At 48.5% G+C, this 14721-nt stretch overlaps 1 protein-coding gene across 4 annotated transcripts; it reads left to right on the top strand.

The window, feature by feature from the left end:
- The first annotated feature begins 167 nt into the window (after positions 1-167).
- On the top strand, positions 168-14051 carry asap2b (ArfGAP with SH3 domain, ankyrin repeat and PH domain 2b). 4 transcript variants are annotated; one of them, XM_068598791.1, is made up of 28 exons: positions 168-526; positions 2727-2799; positions 3975-4114; positions 4188-4262; positions 4448-4497; positions 4590-4719; positions 4805-4890; positions 5041-5116; positions 5752-5838; positions 5945-6048; positions 6310-6379; positions 6604-6708; positions 7724-7811; positions 7923-7971; positions 8088-8254; positions 8599-8732; positions 9136-9221; positions 9741-9930; positions 10309-10394; positions 10544-10659; positions 10734-10801; positions 11613-11720; positions 11901-12135; positions 12730-12834; positions 12964-13222; positions 13318-13420; positions 13553-13668; positions 13750-14051. In XM_068598791.1, exons 1-28 carry the CDS (start codon positions 401-403, stop codon positions 13958-13960), a joined length of 3243 nt encoding a protein of 1080 aa, XP_068454892.1. In that variant the 5' UTR covers positions 168-400; the 3' UTR covers positions 13961-14051. The 4 variants fall into 4 exon arrangements, with proteins under 4 accessions (XP_068454892.1, XP_068454895.1, XP_068454894.1 ...); XM_068598794.1 differs by having other exon boundaries at positions 13553-13672; positions 13750-13937; XM_068598793.1 differs by lacking the exon at positions 6604-6708.
- The last annotated feature ends 670 nt before the right edge of the window (positions 14052-14721 follow it).

The raw sequence follows: 14721 nt of genomic DNA, 5'->3' as shown, positions 1-14721 counted from the left end.
AAAGGAACTTCCTGGACGTCAGACTGTGGTTCCTGAAAACAGAGCGAAGTGAGACCTCTCCCGTGGCCCCGCCCCGCTCAGCTCGCTCAGGTGGTTGCAGCAGCAGCAGCAGCAGCAGCAGCACGGAGACACGCGCCGCGTCAGTCCGCCTCCAGGCCTCTCTCTGCGGGTCACGAGGACATGAAGCCTCGCCACTTCTCCCGGAGGTTGATGCGAATCTGAAGAACCAGTCCGAGCGCTGAGCGGCCAGCGGAGACGATCTCTGCCGGGTGTTCCGGACTCTGCTCCAGGTGTTCCGGACTCTGCTCCAGGTGTTCCGGACTCTGCTCCAGGTGTTCCGGACTTTGCTCCAGGTGTTCCGGACTCTGCTCTCCCTGCGGGTTCCCTCTGAAGGGTCACCATGCCGGAGCTCATCAGCGTGACGGAGTTCATCCAGGAGACGAACGAGGACTACAAAGCTCCCACCACGTCCAGCTTCAGTACCCGGATGTCCCACTGCAGGAACACCGTGACCGCGCTGGAGGAGGTAGGACACACACATACACACATGTACACTTATACACACACAAATGTACACACAGAAACACACGTGTACACTTATACACACACAAATGTACACACATTTTCACACACATAGACACTTGTACACACACAAACACTCATGTAAACACACGTACACATGTATAAACATGTACACGAGTACACACACATAAACACACACACACAAATAAACACACGTGCACACACACACGCACACACACATACATACACACATGTACACACACACATACACACGTGTACACACACACATACACATGTACACACACACATACACATGTACACACACACACACACACACATACACACACGTACATACACGCATGTACACACACACACACAAACACACATCTACATACACACATAAACATGTGTACACACACATAAATGAAGCTGAAGTGTGTTTCTGTGAGTATAAATGAAGCTGAAGTGTGTTTCTGTGAGTATAAATGAAGCTGAAGTGTGTTTCTGTGAGTATAAATGAAGCTGAAGTGTGTTTCTGTGAGTATAAATGAAGCTGAAGTGTGTTTCTGTGACTCCTTCACATTTCCGGCCAGTACAGTCAGCATCAGTGGAAAGAGGAACAGAATCACTTCCTGGTTGTGAAATCTTCTGCTGCTCAACATGTTGTAAGAGTTCAGAGTTGCTTCTGTTTTTCAACACGGAGAAGAGCGTGCACGTTCAACTGAAGGGAGAGCGTGCACGTTCAACTGAAGGGAGAGCGTGCACGTTCAAGTGAAGGGAGAGCGTGCACGTTCAAGTGAAGGGAGAGCGTGCACGTTCAACTGAAGGGAGAGCGTGCACGTTCAACTGAAGGGAGAGCGTGCACGTTCAACTGAAGGGAGAGCGTGCACGTTCAAGTGAAGGGAGAGCGTGCACGTTCAAGTGAAGGGAGAGCGTGCACGTTCAACTGAAGGGAGAGCGTGCACGTTCAACTGACATGAGCGGTGAGGTCAAAGGTCGCCTGTGACATGTGATCACTGAGGAGAACCAAAGATCTGAGATCATGAAATAGTTTGAGTCCTTTGATTTACTACTCAATAAATACATCAATAAATACATCAATAAATACATCAATAAATACATCAGTGAATAAATAAATACATCAGTGAATAAATAAATACATCAGTAAATACAATAGAGCAACATTCTCACATGTAGAAGTGAACAAACAGAAAAGATGAAACATCGAGTTGACAAAGTGAAACTAACAAACTTATAGAAACTAAAATAGAAACAAACTTCTTCAACATGAAAGACTCTACTGGTCCTGACTCTACTGGTCCTGACTCTACTGGTCCTGACTCTACTGGTCCTGACTCTACTAGTCCTGACTCTACTGGTCCTGACTCTACTAGTCCTGACTCTACTGGTCCTGACTCTACTAGTCCTGACTCTACTGGTCCTGACTCTACTGGTCCTGACTCTACTGGTCCTGACTCTACTAGTCCTGACTCTACTGGTCCTGACTCTACTAGTCCTGACTCTACTGGTCCTGACTCTACTGGTCCTGACTCTACTGGTCCTGACTCTACTGGTCCTGACTCTACTAGTCCTGACTCTACTGGTCCTGACTCTACTGGTCCTGACTCTACTAGTCCTGACTCTACTGGTCCTGACTCTACTGGTCCTGACTCTACTGGTCTTGACTCTACTAGTCCTGACTCTACTAGTCCTGACTCTACTGGTCTTGACTCTACTGGTCCTGACTCTACTGGTCCTGACTCTACTGGTCTTGACTCTACTGGTCCTGACTCTACTGGTCCTGACTCTACTGGTCTTGACTCTACTGGTCTTGACTCTACTGGTCCTGACTCTACTGGTCTTGACTCTACTGGTCCTGACTCTACTGGTCCTGACTCTACTGGTCTTAACTCTACTGGTCTTGACTCTACTAGTCCTGACTCTACTGGTCCTGACTCTACTGGTCCTGACTCTACTGGTCTTGACTCTACTGGTCTTGACTCTACTGGTCCTGACTCTACTGGTCCTGACTCTACTGGTCTTAACTCTACTGGTCTTGACTCTACTAGTCCTGACTCTACTGGTCCTGACTCTACTGGTCTGGACTCTACTGGTCCTGACTCTACTGGTCCTGACTCTACTGGTCCTGACTCTACTGGTCCTGACTCTACTGGTCCTGACTCTAGTGGTCTTGACTCCTTCAGGCTCTGGACGTGGATCGGTCCGTTCTGTACAAGATCAAGAAGTCTGTGAAGGCCATCAACTCGTCTGGTCTCGGTGAGTGTGTGTGTGTGTGTTGTGTGTGTGTGTGTGTGTTGTGTGTGTGTGTGTGTTGTGTGTGTTGTGTGTGTGTGTGTGTTGTGTGTGTTGTGTGTGTGTGTTGTGTGTGTTGTGTGTGTGTGTGTTGTGTGTGTGTGTGTGTGTGTGTGTGTGTTGTGTGTGTGTGTGTGTGTGTGTTTTGTGTGTGTGTGTGTGTGTGTGTTGTGTGTGTGTGTGTGTTGTGTGTGTGTGTGTGTGTGTGTGTTGTGTGTGTGTGTGTGTGTGTGTGTGTGTGTGTGTGTGTGTGTGTGTGTGTGTGTGTGTGTGAGGAGCGCTCCCTTCGTCAGAGGGGTGTGCTGGTCCGTGTTCAGACAGGTGGAGTCTCTCTTCCACACATTCCTGTCATGCCGCCAGCCCGTCCCAGCATGCCGAGGGAGAGACGGGCACGTGGAGAGGACCAGGAAGTGGACCAGGACGTGAGCCAGGAAGTGGACCAGGAAGTGAACCAGGAAGTGGACCAGGACGTGAGCCAGGAAGTGGACCAGGAAGTGAACCAGGAAGTGGACCAGGACGTGAGCCAGGAAGTGGACCAGGACGTGAGCCAGGAAGTGGACCAGGACGTGAGCCAGGAAGTGGACCAGGACGTAAGCCAGGAAGTGGACCAGGACGTGAGCCAGGAAGTGGACCAGGACGTAAGCCAGGAAGTGAGCCAGGAAGTGGACCAGGACGTGAGCCAGGAAGTGAGCCAGGACGTGGACCAGGACGTGAACCAGGAAGTGGACCAGGAAGTGAGCCAGGAAGTGGACCAGGATGTGAGCCAGGAAGTGGACCAGGACGTGAACCAGGAATGGACCAGGAAGTGAGCCAGGAAGTGAACCAGGAGGTGAACCAGGAAGTGGACCAGGAAGTGGACCAGGAAGTGGACCAGGAAGTGGACCAGGAAGTGACCTTTGACCCTTTAAACCAGCTAATGAATCACATGACGAACTCTGTTTTTAGACAAATACATAACTGAATATTATAATACACATACGGATGAAGACTTTTACACGTATTAATAATCATGATGTTATTGTTTGTATTATTATTATTATTTAAAAATAATCTTTATTGTAAAGTATTTCTTATAATTGTATAGTAATACTGCTCATAATAAGTATTCATAAGAGTGACGGCGTGCTCTCGGGCTGCAGCGCATGTGGACAACGAGGACCAGTACTTCCTGTCGCTGGAGAAGTTTGGCATCGGCTGCGGGGAGGACGGCGAGGTGGGCGGGGCCTTCCTCAAGTTCTCCGTCTTCACCAAAGAGCTGACGGCGCTCTTCAAGAACCTGGTGAGGGTCGAGGCCCCGGCGCCGCCCGGCCGCGGGTTTCCTGTGCGCTCTAACGCCATTTCCTGTTTTGCAGCTGCAGAACATGAACAACATCATCACCTTCCCTCTGGACAGTCTGCTGAAGGGAGACCTGAAGGGGGTCAAGGGGGTGAGTCCACGGGGGAGGGGGCGGAGCTAGACTCAAAGACTCAAAGACTCATCTTCTGGTGATGCAGCTTCAGTTGGTGAAAAACATCCTATTTTTTACCGAGTTGGGATGAACCCTCTGCGTGTTGAAGGAATGCTGCGATGTGATTGGTCGGTCTGACAACGTGACATCACTTTCTCTTTCAGGATTTGAAGAAGCCGTTCGACAAATCCTGGAAGGACTATGAGACCAAACTGTGAGAACACACGTATCCAATAAATACAGAGAATGTAGTGATATGTTAGGACACGCCTCTTGACCTTTGACCTCTCGACCTTTGACCCCCAGAGCAAAGCTGGAGAAAGAGAAGCGGGAGCACGCCAAGCAGCACGGGATGATCCGCACCGAGTTCAGCGGAGGAGAGATCGCGGAGGAGATGGAGAAGGAGAGGCGGCTCTTCCAGCTGCAGACCTGCGAGGTGAGGAACCGACCGCGGAACCGACCGCGGAACCGACCGCGCTCGGCCCGAGGGATCCGCATTGATCCACTCTCTCTGTCCACAGTACCTCCTGAAGGTCAACGAGATCAAGGTGAAGAAGGGCGTCGACTTTCTCCAGAACCTCATCAAGTATTTCCACGCTCAGTGCAAGTACGTCGTTCTTCAGGGGGAACCTCGAGAACGCTGCAGCCGGGAGGAGAGACGGAACGGAACCGGGTTCAGAGACCAAGAGGCCTGGTTCCTGTGGTTCTGCTCCTCTTCGGACCTGATGGTCCACTAAATCTATTTCTGTCTGTCCAGTTTCTTCCAGGACGGACTGAACGCTGTCGAGAGTCTGAAACCGTCTGTAGAGAAGTTGACGGCAAAGCTGACGACGGTGAGGACACAGAGATGCAGAGAGACAGAGATGCAGAGAGACAGAGATGCAGAGATGCAGAGATGCAGAGATGCAGAGAGACAGAGATGCAGAGAGACAGAGATGCAGAGAGACAGAGATGCAGTGATGCAGAGAGACAGAGATGCAGAGAGACAGAGATGCAGAGAGACAGAGATGCAGAGAGACAGAGATGCAGTGATGCAGAGAGACAGAGATGCAGAGAGACAGAGATGCAGAGATGCAGAGAGACAGAGATGCAGAGATGCAGCAAGACAGAGATGCAGAGAGACAGAGATGTAGAGATGCAGAGAGACAGAGATGCAGAGATGTAGAGACACAGAGATTCAGAGAGACAGAGAGACAGAGAGACAGAGATGTAGAGATGTAGAGATGTAGAGATGCAGAGAGACAGAGATGCAGAGATGGACAGAGACACAGAGATGCAGAGAGACAGAGAGACAGAGAGACAGAGACACAGAGACACAGAGACACAGAGATGCAGAGATGCAGAGACACAGAGATGTAGAGACACAATATGTACCTCAGATGTAGTGGAAGTATGTACTTGGTTTGATTTCACCATTGAATATCTAAATCACGAGCCTCCGTGCCGTCTCTTCTTCTGTGGTGCTCAGATCAAGCAGACTCAGGACGGGGAGAGGAAGCAGCTGACGCAGCTGCGGGACATGCTGAAGGCGTCTCTGCAGTCCGAGCAGAAGGAGGTGAGGTTTCTGTTCGGTGGACTTTGAAACGCCTCGGGGCATCTGCAGGGAGCTAGCAGACTCTGGACTACAAACATGGCGGCTGAAGTAGTTTTGTGTCCCGCAGGACGCTCAGGCCAAGCAGAGCGCCGGCTACAGCCTCCACCAGCTGCAGGGCGACAAGGCCCACGGCACCGAGCGCGCCGGAGTCCTCTACAAGAGGAGCGAGGGGTGAGTCAACTCACCGATTTTTAACACACAAAATATATAATATAGTGTGTGTGTGTATATATGTATATATACACACATATATATATATATATATATATATATATATACATTTACATCATATATATATATAGCATATCAAATCAGATCATCAGTGCTCATAGTTGAACATGTATGATATGGTGAACATGTCTGTTGTGGTGAACATGTCTGTTGTGGTGAACATGTCTGTTGTGGTGAACATGTATGTTGTGTGGTCCTCAGGCTGAGGAAGGTCTGGCAGAAGAGGAAGTGCTCGGTGAGAAACGGCTTCCTGACCATCTGCCACGGCACGGTAAGACGCCGCCTCCTCTGCTGCTATTGGTCCTCCTGCATGAGAAGCTCCGCCCCCCGCCTGCATGTCCACCAGCCAACTCACAGAGAAAAACTCGTCTTCTACTTCTGGGGTTCAATTTTTTATTTTAAAATGGGGGAAAAGACAATAATTCATGTTAGTTTTTTAATTAGCGTCTTATTGTCTTTTTTTTGTTTTTGTTCCTTCTTTCTTTTATTTTGAAGTTCTTACACGAAGAGTCAAACGGCCAATCAGGAGAGAGCAAGCGGCAGAGGAAGAGAAACAGGAGGAGGAGGAAGAGCATAAGGAGGAGGATGACAGAGAGAAGGGTGGGGGGAGGGGTCTGTTATTATTAATATGGATCATCATTTCAATCCCTCAAACACAAAGCTGCTCCTTATTGAAGGACACGTTAAACGTTCATGGTCCCAGAGGACCAGCCGGCTGCTTTCAGTGACCTATGACCTCTTCCTTTGAGACGCCATCAGCAGACATGATGGTGATCATGAGGTGGACTTTGGTCCCTAGAGGACGAACCCTGCTGCTGTTACTGTGACCCACTGTATGGAGCTGCAGCAGTGGGTCTCAAACTGTGGGGCGCGACCCTCTAGTGGGGCGCGGGGGTATTACAGGAAGGGGCAGGTCCTTAAAAAATAAAAGATTTCTTTTTTTTTTTTTTAATAATCCTTCATTAATCCATCCGTGCGGAAAATATTCTCTGCATGTCACATCCGTGGTGATGGAGCAGTGTGTGATGAGAACAGGGTGAACGTTCCTACCACACTACCACACTCCATGAACATGACAACTTCACATAGTACAAAGTACACAAGTACACAGACATGAACCTCATTAATGAATAAAAGAGTCCTTTAGGTCTCCTGAGGTCTTTTCTGTTGCGTCTCAGAACAGAAACAGATCTCAGCTCAACATGGAGCATGAGCTGAGGCACGCCGCTTTTTCTATTTGCATTGCTTTAACAAAGTGAGAGCATGTGTGATCTGCTTTACTTGAAAGGTATTTACATTTTATTTATTCTATCATTGGAAAAAGCAAAAGAGGAGGAGTCACAACAAGTTTGACCGTTTTGTTCCAGTGTTGTTGGGCTACAGCATGCTAGCATACGGCATGCTAGCATTAGTGAACACAGCTGTTATTGTTTAGCTAGTGTTGTTGTTGTTTAGCTGGTGGTGTTGTTGTTTATCTGGTGATGTTGTTTATCTGGTGTTGTTGTTTATTTGGTGTTGTTGGTGTTGTTTATCTGGTGTTGTTGTGGTTGTTGTTTATCTGGTGGTGTTGTTGTTTAGCTGGTGTTGTTCTCAGCATGTCGTCATTGTCTCACAGGCTAACGCTCCGCCGGCTAAACTCAACCTGCTCACCTGTCAGGTGAAGAGGAACCCGGACGAGAAGAAGAGCTTCGACCTGTTTTCACGTAAGCTGCTCACTCTTGTCTGACTTTTGTGTCTCACTCTCCGTCTGACTCTCTTGTCTCACTCTTGTCTCACTCTTGTCTCACTCTTGTCTCACTCTCTGTCTCCTCCAGACGACAGGACCTATCACTTCCAGGCTGAGGACGAAGCAGAGTGTCAAGTGTAAGTAGTGACCCAATGACCCCTGACCTCTGCTCCCTGACCTTTGCCACCTGACCTCTGCTCCCTGACCTCTGCCCTCCTTCTCTGCCCCCTGACCTCTGACCTCTGCCCTGCAGCTGGGTGTCGGTGCTGCAGAACAGCAGAGAGGAGGCGCTGAACAAAGCCTTCAAAGGCGACCAGGACGAAGGAGAGAACAACATCGTCCAGGAGCTGACGAGAGCCATCGTAGGAGAGGTGAAGAGGATGAGCGGCAACGACGGCTGCTGCGACTGTGGGGCGCCCGGTATGTACTGCTGTACTAGTACTACAGTACTAATGGAAATACTAGTACTGGCTGATACTATGAAGAAAGCATGAAGACGAGAACTGGTCCCCCCTGGTCTTACCTGGTCCCACCTGGTCCCCCCTGGTCTTACCTGGTCCCACTGGTCCCCCTTGGTCTCACTTGGTCTCACCTGTTCTCACCTGGTCCCACCTGGTCCTTCTGGTCTTACCTGTTCCCACTGGTCCCACTTGGTCTCACCTGGTCTCACCTGGTCCCCCCTGGTCTTACCTGGTCCCACCTAGTCTCACCTGGTCTCACCTGGTCCCTCCTCGTGGCCTCTAACCCTCTCCTCCTCCCGTCAGGTCCCACCTGGCTGTCCACCAACCTGGGGGTGCTGATCTGCATCGAGTGCTCCGGCATCCACAGGGAGATGGGGGTCCACTACTCCAGGATCCAGAGCCTGGACCTGGACGTGCTGGGCACCTCGGAGCTGCTGGTGAGTCCCCTTCACTGTCCCCGGAGGAACCACGGAAATCAGAGCGTCGAGACGGAGCCGAGTGACTCTGATTGTTCTATTAGTCTATTTTTTATTTGTGTCCGTCAATAAAATATTATTTACACTTTTAATAACACAAAATATAAAAAACAAATGTTTTCCAAACTTGTTCAAATGTTGTGACTTCTTGTAATATATTGTGCATAAAGTATAATATCCATGTATTGTACATGTATTGTCTCGACTCATAATATTTTTATCGTCGCCCAAATATTATATTTATATTAATTCAATATGCTGCAAATATTATTCTGTGAACCAGGATTTTGTGGCATTAATGGATTTAAAAACAGAATAAAATAAAGACAATAGAGCTCTGCACACCACACATGTTGTGTTTCAGTTGGCGAAGAACGTGGGAAACGCCAGCTTCAACGAGATCATGGAGGCAGATCTGACGGTTACCAAACCCGATCCGACCAGTGACATGTGAGTGTCATGTGTGTGTCACGTGAGTGTCATGTGTGTGTCACATGAGTGACATGTGAGTGTCATGTGTGTGTCACGTGAGTGACATGTGTGTGTCACGTGTGTGTCATGTGTGTGTCATGTGTGTGTCACATGAGTGACATGTGTGTGTCACGTGTGTGTCACGTGTGTGTCATGTGTGTGTCACATGAGTGACATGTGTGTCATGTGTGTGTCACGTGTGTGTCACGTGAGTGTCACGTGTGTGTCATGTGTGTGTCACATGAGTAACATGTGTGTGTCATGTGTGTGTCACGTGTGTGTCATGTGTGTGTCATGTGTGTGTCACGTGTGTGTCATGTGTGTGCCACGTGAGTGTCATGTGTGTGTCATGTGTGTGTCACGTGAGTGTCATGTGTGTGTCATGTGTGTGTCACGTGTGTGTCATGTGTGTGTCACGTGAGTGACGTGTGTGCCATGTGTGTGCCATGTGAGTGACATGTGATGATGACCATGATGATGGTCCGGTTCTTCCTCCAGGCAGACGAGGAAGGACTTCATCACGGCCAAGTACACCGAGAAGCGATTCGTTCGGCGGCTTTGTGCCGACGCGGCGTCCCGACTGCAGGTTCTGTACGAGGCCGTCAGGAACAGAGACATCCTGTCCCTGATACAGGTCTACGCCGAGGGGGTGGACCTGCAGGAGTCCAGCCCCCAGCCCAACGAACACGTAGGCCTTCAGTTCTGATCCATGAGTTTAATGGCAGAACCTCCAGTTCTGAAGAGTGAAGACAGAGCTCCATGTCTAAAAACCTGCAGTCTCTCTCCTGACCACCAGGGGGCGACTCCTCTGGTTGTATAGAAGTCTATATAAGTGACTCTACTTCTCTCTTGATGTATTCCCTCAGTAAACATTGTAAACATGAGTTTATGTCTCAATCTCTAGTTTCTAGTCTTCTTCTATGCAGCATGATGTTCATTTAGTACTTCATGGTCTGTTAGAGTCAAACAGACCATAATAAGGGGACGCTTTAGGGTCCACAAACTGATGAGTGTCGTCACGATGATGCTCTGTGGTCAGAACTTGAGGTGGGTTTGTTTCCTTCAGGAACCCGGAGAGACGGTGCTCCACCTGGCGGTCCGTATGGTGGACAGGAACTCGCTCCACATCGTGGACTTCCTCGCCCAAAACAGGTGACATCATGAGATCATCCACATCATCAGAGGCTGCAGTTGTTGCAGATGTTGCAGCAGCAGCAGATGTTGCAGCTGCAGCAGCATCTGCTGCTCGCAGCGTGTGAGGCGTGTCCTCACAGGTGTAGTAACAGCAGCGTGTGTTTCAGTGGGAACCTGGACCGGCAGACGGCCGGCGGCAGCACGGCGCTGCACTACTGCTGCCTGACGGACAACAGCGAGTGTCTGAAGCTGCTGCTGAGAGGGAAAGCCTCCGTGTCCATCAGTAAGAACACAAACACTGAGGAGACGAAGCCTCGCGCTCCCGTTTCTAAACAACTTCCTGGTTTCTTTTCACAGCTAACGAAGCGGGAGAGACGGCGCTGGACATCGCCAAGCGCCTCCGACACGCCGAGTGTGAAGAGCAGGCGAGTCTCTGAGGTCACGTGTTCCACATCCAGGCTTCATGAAGGGTTAGGGTTCATTCACCAAGGAAACCGAGTGCACAGACAGAAAGATCACGGGAAATAAGCTAAAGCTAATCAGACTAAAGTAAAAATAAATACAGCTAAACCTTTCTATGCTAAGCTAATTCCAAAACACTAACACTCTGAGAGCGTTAAAAAGATTTTTAATGAAACCAAAAAGTGAGCTAAATAAGCTAAAGCTAGGCTTAAGCCAGGCTAAATCAGATTAAAGTAAACTTTACACTGAACCAGATCTGAAAAAATTACACGTAACTAACTTTTAATAAAAAATTACACAAAGCATTTTACACAATTCAATTAAAAAGTTAAGTTACAATTTATTATGCTAAATTATGCTAAGCTACGTCAAACAACCTGTTCAAGAGGTTTTTACTACATAAGAAGTGTATTGCATAAACAAAACGATAATAATAGTAATAATAATAATAAAAAAGGAATTGAATTTATACGACGCTTTTTCTAATACTCAGTCACTTTACACAACTTTTAAAATATCCTTAAAAAATTATACAATAAAATAATAAAAACCATAAACATGGAATAGTCATTAAAAGCAGAATATCATGTGTTGCCAACATATAATGATAATTTATTATTTACACACATATGATAATCCTCTTTATATTGTATTCATTTATTTTATAGACTTTGTAAAATTATTACAATTTTAAGGTTCATTTTTCAACTTTATGAACCGTATTTGTGACAAAAGTCGCTTTAACTTAAATAATAAAGAAATCTCTTGTTGCAGTTGACTCAGGCGCAGACGGGGAAGTTCAACCTGCACGTCCACGTGGAGTACGAGTGGCGTCTGCAGAACGCCGACATGGACGAGAGCGACGACGACATGGAGGACAAGGTGGGAGAGAGAGAGAGAGAGAGAGAGAGAGAGAGAGAGAGAGAGAGAGAGAGAGAGAGAGAGACAGAGAGAGAGAGAGAGAGAGAGAGAGAGAGAGAGAGAGAGAGAGAGAGAGAGAGAGAGAGAGAGAGAGAGCTTAACAGTGTGTTGTTGTTGTTGTTGTTGTTGTTTTTACGGCAGCCAATCCCCAACCGGCGTGAGGAGCGTCCGGTCAGCTGCTTCGTGCCGGGCAGCGGGCCAGCGCCGCCCAACATGGCGGCGCTGGCCCGGGACGCCGCCAGCCTGGCGAGGGACAAGCAGAGGCCTCAGGCGGCGAGCAGCATGATCAGCAACGAGACCTACGGCACCATGATGGACCTGAACCTGCCGCCGCCAGGACCCACGCCGCCGCTGCCACCCAGAGGGCCCACCAGAGGCAAGGAGACTTCTATACAACCACAGGTTCTATACGACCAGAGCTCAGACAAGGAGACTTCTATACAACCAGAGGTTCTATACAACCAGAGCTCAGACGAGGAGACTTCTATACAACCACAGGTTCTATACGACCAGAGCTCAGACAAGGAGACTTCTATACAACCAGAGGTTCTATACAACCAGAGCTCAGACAAGGAGACTTCTATACAACCACAGGTTCTATACGACCACAGCTCAGACAAGTAGACTTCTATACAACCACAGGTTCTATACGACCAGAGCTCAGACAAGGAGACTTCTATACAACCAGATGTTCTATAAAACCAAAGGTTAGGCAGGTAGACTTCTACACAAGCACAGGGTATATACAACCAATGCCCAGACAGGTAGGCTTCTATACAACCAGAAGACCTGTGACCTCACGGTGACCTCATGGTGACCTCACGGTGACCTCACTGTGACCTCACTCTGACCTCACTCTGACCTCACGGTGACCTCACGGTGACCTCACTGTGACCTCACGGTGACCTCACTGTGACCTCACGGTGACCTCACTCTGACCTCACGGTGACCTCACGGTGACTCCCTGCAGGTTCCGGACAAGTTAAACCTGTTGCCATGGAAACCATTGGGAGACAGCGGTCGTCCTCCGATCCACCGAACCCTCAAACCCCCGACAGGAAGTCCTGCGTGTACGGTGAGTCACCGACTTCCTGTCGGCCGCCGACAAAATAAAAGCCTCAGCAGTCGTCTTCAGGCTGGAGCTGCTGTGAGTCGATTAGTTGATACAACGATAAAGGAATAAAGACCATCTCTCCTCTCCCAGTGCTCCCAGTAGCTCCTCCTCCTCCAGCCAACAAGAGGTCCAGCATGTTGGACACCAGGACCCTGTCAGCCAGGAACACGCCCCTCCCCCCTCTGCCCTCCTTGCCCCCGGTCCCAACAGGACCCGGCATCCCACTGCCACCCCACTTCAAAGCCCCGCCCCTCCCCCCACCAGTCCCTCTTCACCACAGCAGCAGACCAGCAGGACCAGCAGGACCAGCAGGACCACCAGGACCCAAGTCCCCTAAATCACCCACCGGGTACGTACCACACTGTACTGGTCTGTTATCGACCGTACTGCACGGTGCTAGTCTGAACTGGTCTGAACTGGTTTGTGCTATCCCTCTCGCTGCAGACCGGTGCGGCGCCCCCCACAGAGACCTTCTCTCAGGACCGGCTCCGTGGAGCAGCGAGGTCCTCGAGGTCCTCCCACACCCAAACCCAGGAGCACCTTCTCCGTACGTCCAACGCATAAGCAGAGGTCAAGGTCAACACACCAATTACACTTAACTCTGTGTGTGTGCATGTGTGTGTGTGTGTGTGTGTGTGTGTGTGTGTGTATGTATGTGTGTGTGTGTATGTGTGTGTAGAAGCCTCAGCCGCAGCGTGTGAGGAGCATCTACGACTGCGTCGCTGATCATCCTGATGAGCTGACGTTCTGTGAGGGCGAGGTCATCGTGGTGGAGCGGGAGGAGGACAGCGAGTGGTGGGTGAGTGACAGCCGCCACCAACAGGAAGCGCATCATCAGCTCTGTCCGGTAACTTCCTCTCTGCTCTGGTGACTCAGGTGGGCCACGTGGAAGGAGACCCGACCAGGAGAGGAGCGTTTCCCGTCACCTTCGTGCACTTTATCACGGAGTGACGGACAGAAGCCCCGCCTCCTGGACCCAGAAGCCCCGCCTCCTGGACCCAGGAGCTTGTGCTTGTCGATGAACATTGTTCAGCCCTCAATACTCTTTGTTTCTTCTTGTTTGTTTCTGGTAGATTTAGTTTTATAATGCTGGCTGGAGGGAAACTGTTATTAAATATCAACCTTCTATTTGATGTTATTATCATCTTCTTGTTATGTCATTAAAAACAGCTGAAATACTCCTTTAACTCACTAAACACGTCATGCACTTTTATTCTTACAGACAAATATGTAAATCTTTTCATGTCTTCATTTTTCTTTCTACTTCCTCATGTTCTTTTGTTTCTTAATTTCAACTTTTTCAAACCCCCATCCCCAAATATGTTCTTATAATTGAATTTGATCATACAAGAAAATAGCAAAAAATAGAAAAACAGTTATATTATTAATAATAATCATAAAGTGCTTTAGTATAATACTTTCAAAATGCTTTCCAAAAACAATTAATACAAATAATCAAGTGAGGAGTGATGTAAAATGAGTCCAAATAACATACCAGTACACAAGTGTATACACATATATTCCAACGACATGTACACAGATAACTATATACTCATGTATACAACTATATATGTTAATTAAGAAGTCCTCATGGAGGCGTGGATACAAAAAGAAAACATAATACTTTTCTAAATTATTATTGAGAACGAATTAACGTTTAGATTAAATTGTTTTTTAAACGAAATCATTTTATTGTGTTAATTGACTAATAGATACTTTTAAAAAGATACTTTTTAGTTGTATTTGTCGTATTCTCATAAGCTCATGAAGGGGAAAAGAACGATGAGTCTTAAGGTAGGAACCAAAGTTTCGGCGGGTTGTTGCTACACGGAGAGGTTTTCCAGCAGT

The sequence above is a fragment of the Clinocottus analis genome, unplaced genomic scaffold (genome assembly GCF_023055335.1).
Source record: "Clinocottus analis isolate CAN_PGR_092001 unplaced genomic scaffold, fCliAna1.0.p SCAF_40, whole genome shotgun sequence".
Classification (NCBI taxonomy): Eukaryota; Metazoa; Chordata; class Actinopteri; order Perciformes; family Cottidae; genus Clinocottus; species Clinocottus analis.
This window is presented reverse-complemented; position numbering and strand designations above follow the sequence as displayed.

What these genes read in the sequence shown, in the direction of transcription:
- asap2b (XM_068598791.1), top strand. Translation starts at nt 401, where the DNA reads ATGCCGGAGCTCATCAGCGTGACGGAGTTCATCCAGGAGACGAACGAG. An exon ending in TCCAGCTGCAGACCTGCGAG is followed by an intron (nt 4,720 to 4,804) that starts GTGAGGAACCGA and finishes CTCTGTCCACAG; the next exon opens with TACCTCCTGAAGGTCAACGA. An exon ending in CTCTACAAGAGGAGCGAGGG is followed by an intron (nt 6,049 to 6,309) that starts GTGAGTCAACTC and finishes TGTGGTCCTCAG; the next exon opens with GCTGAGGAAGGTCTGGCAGA.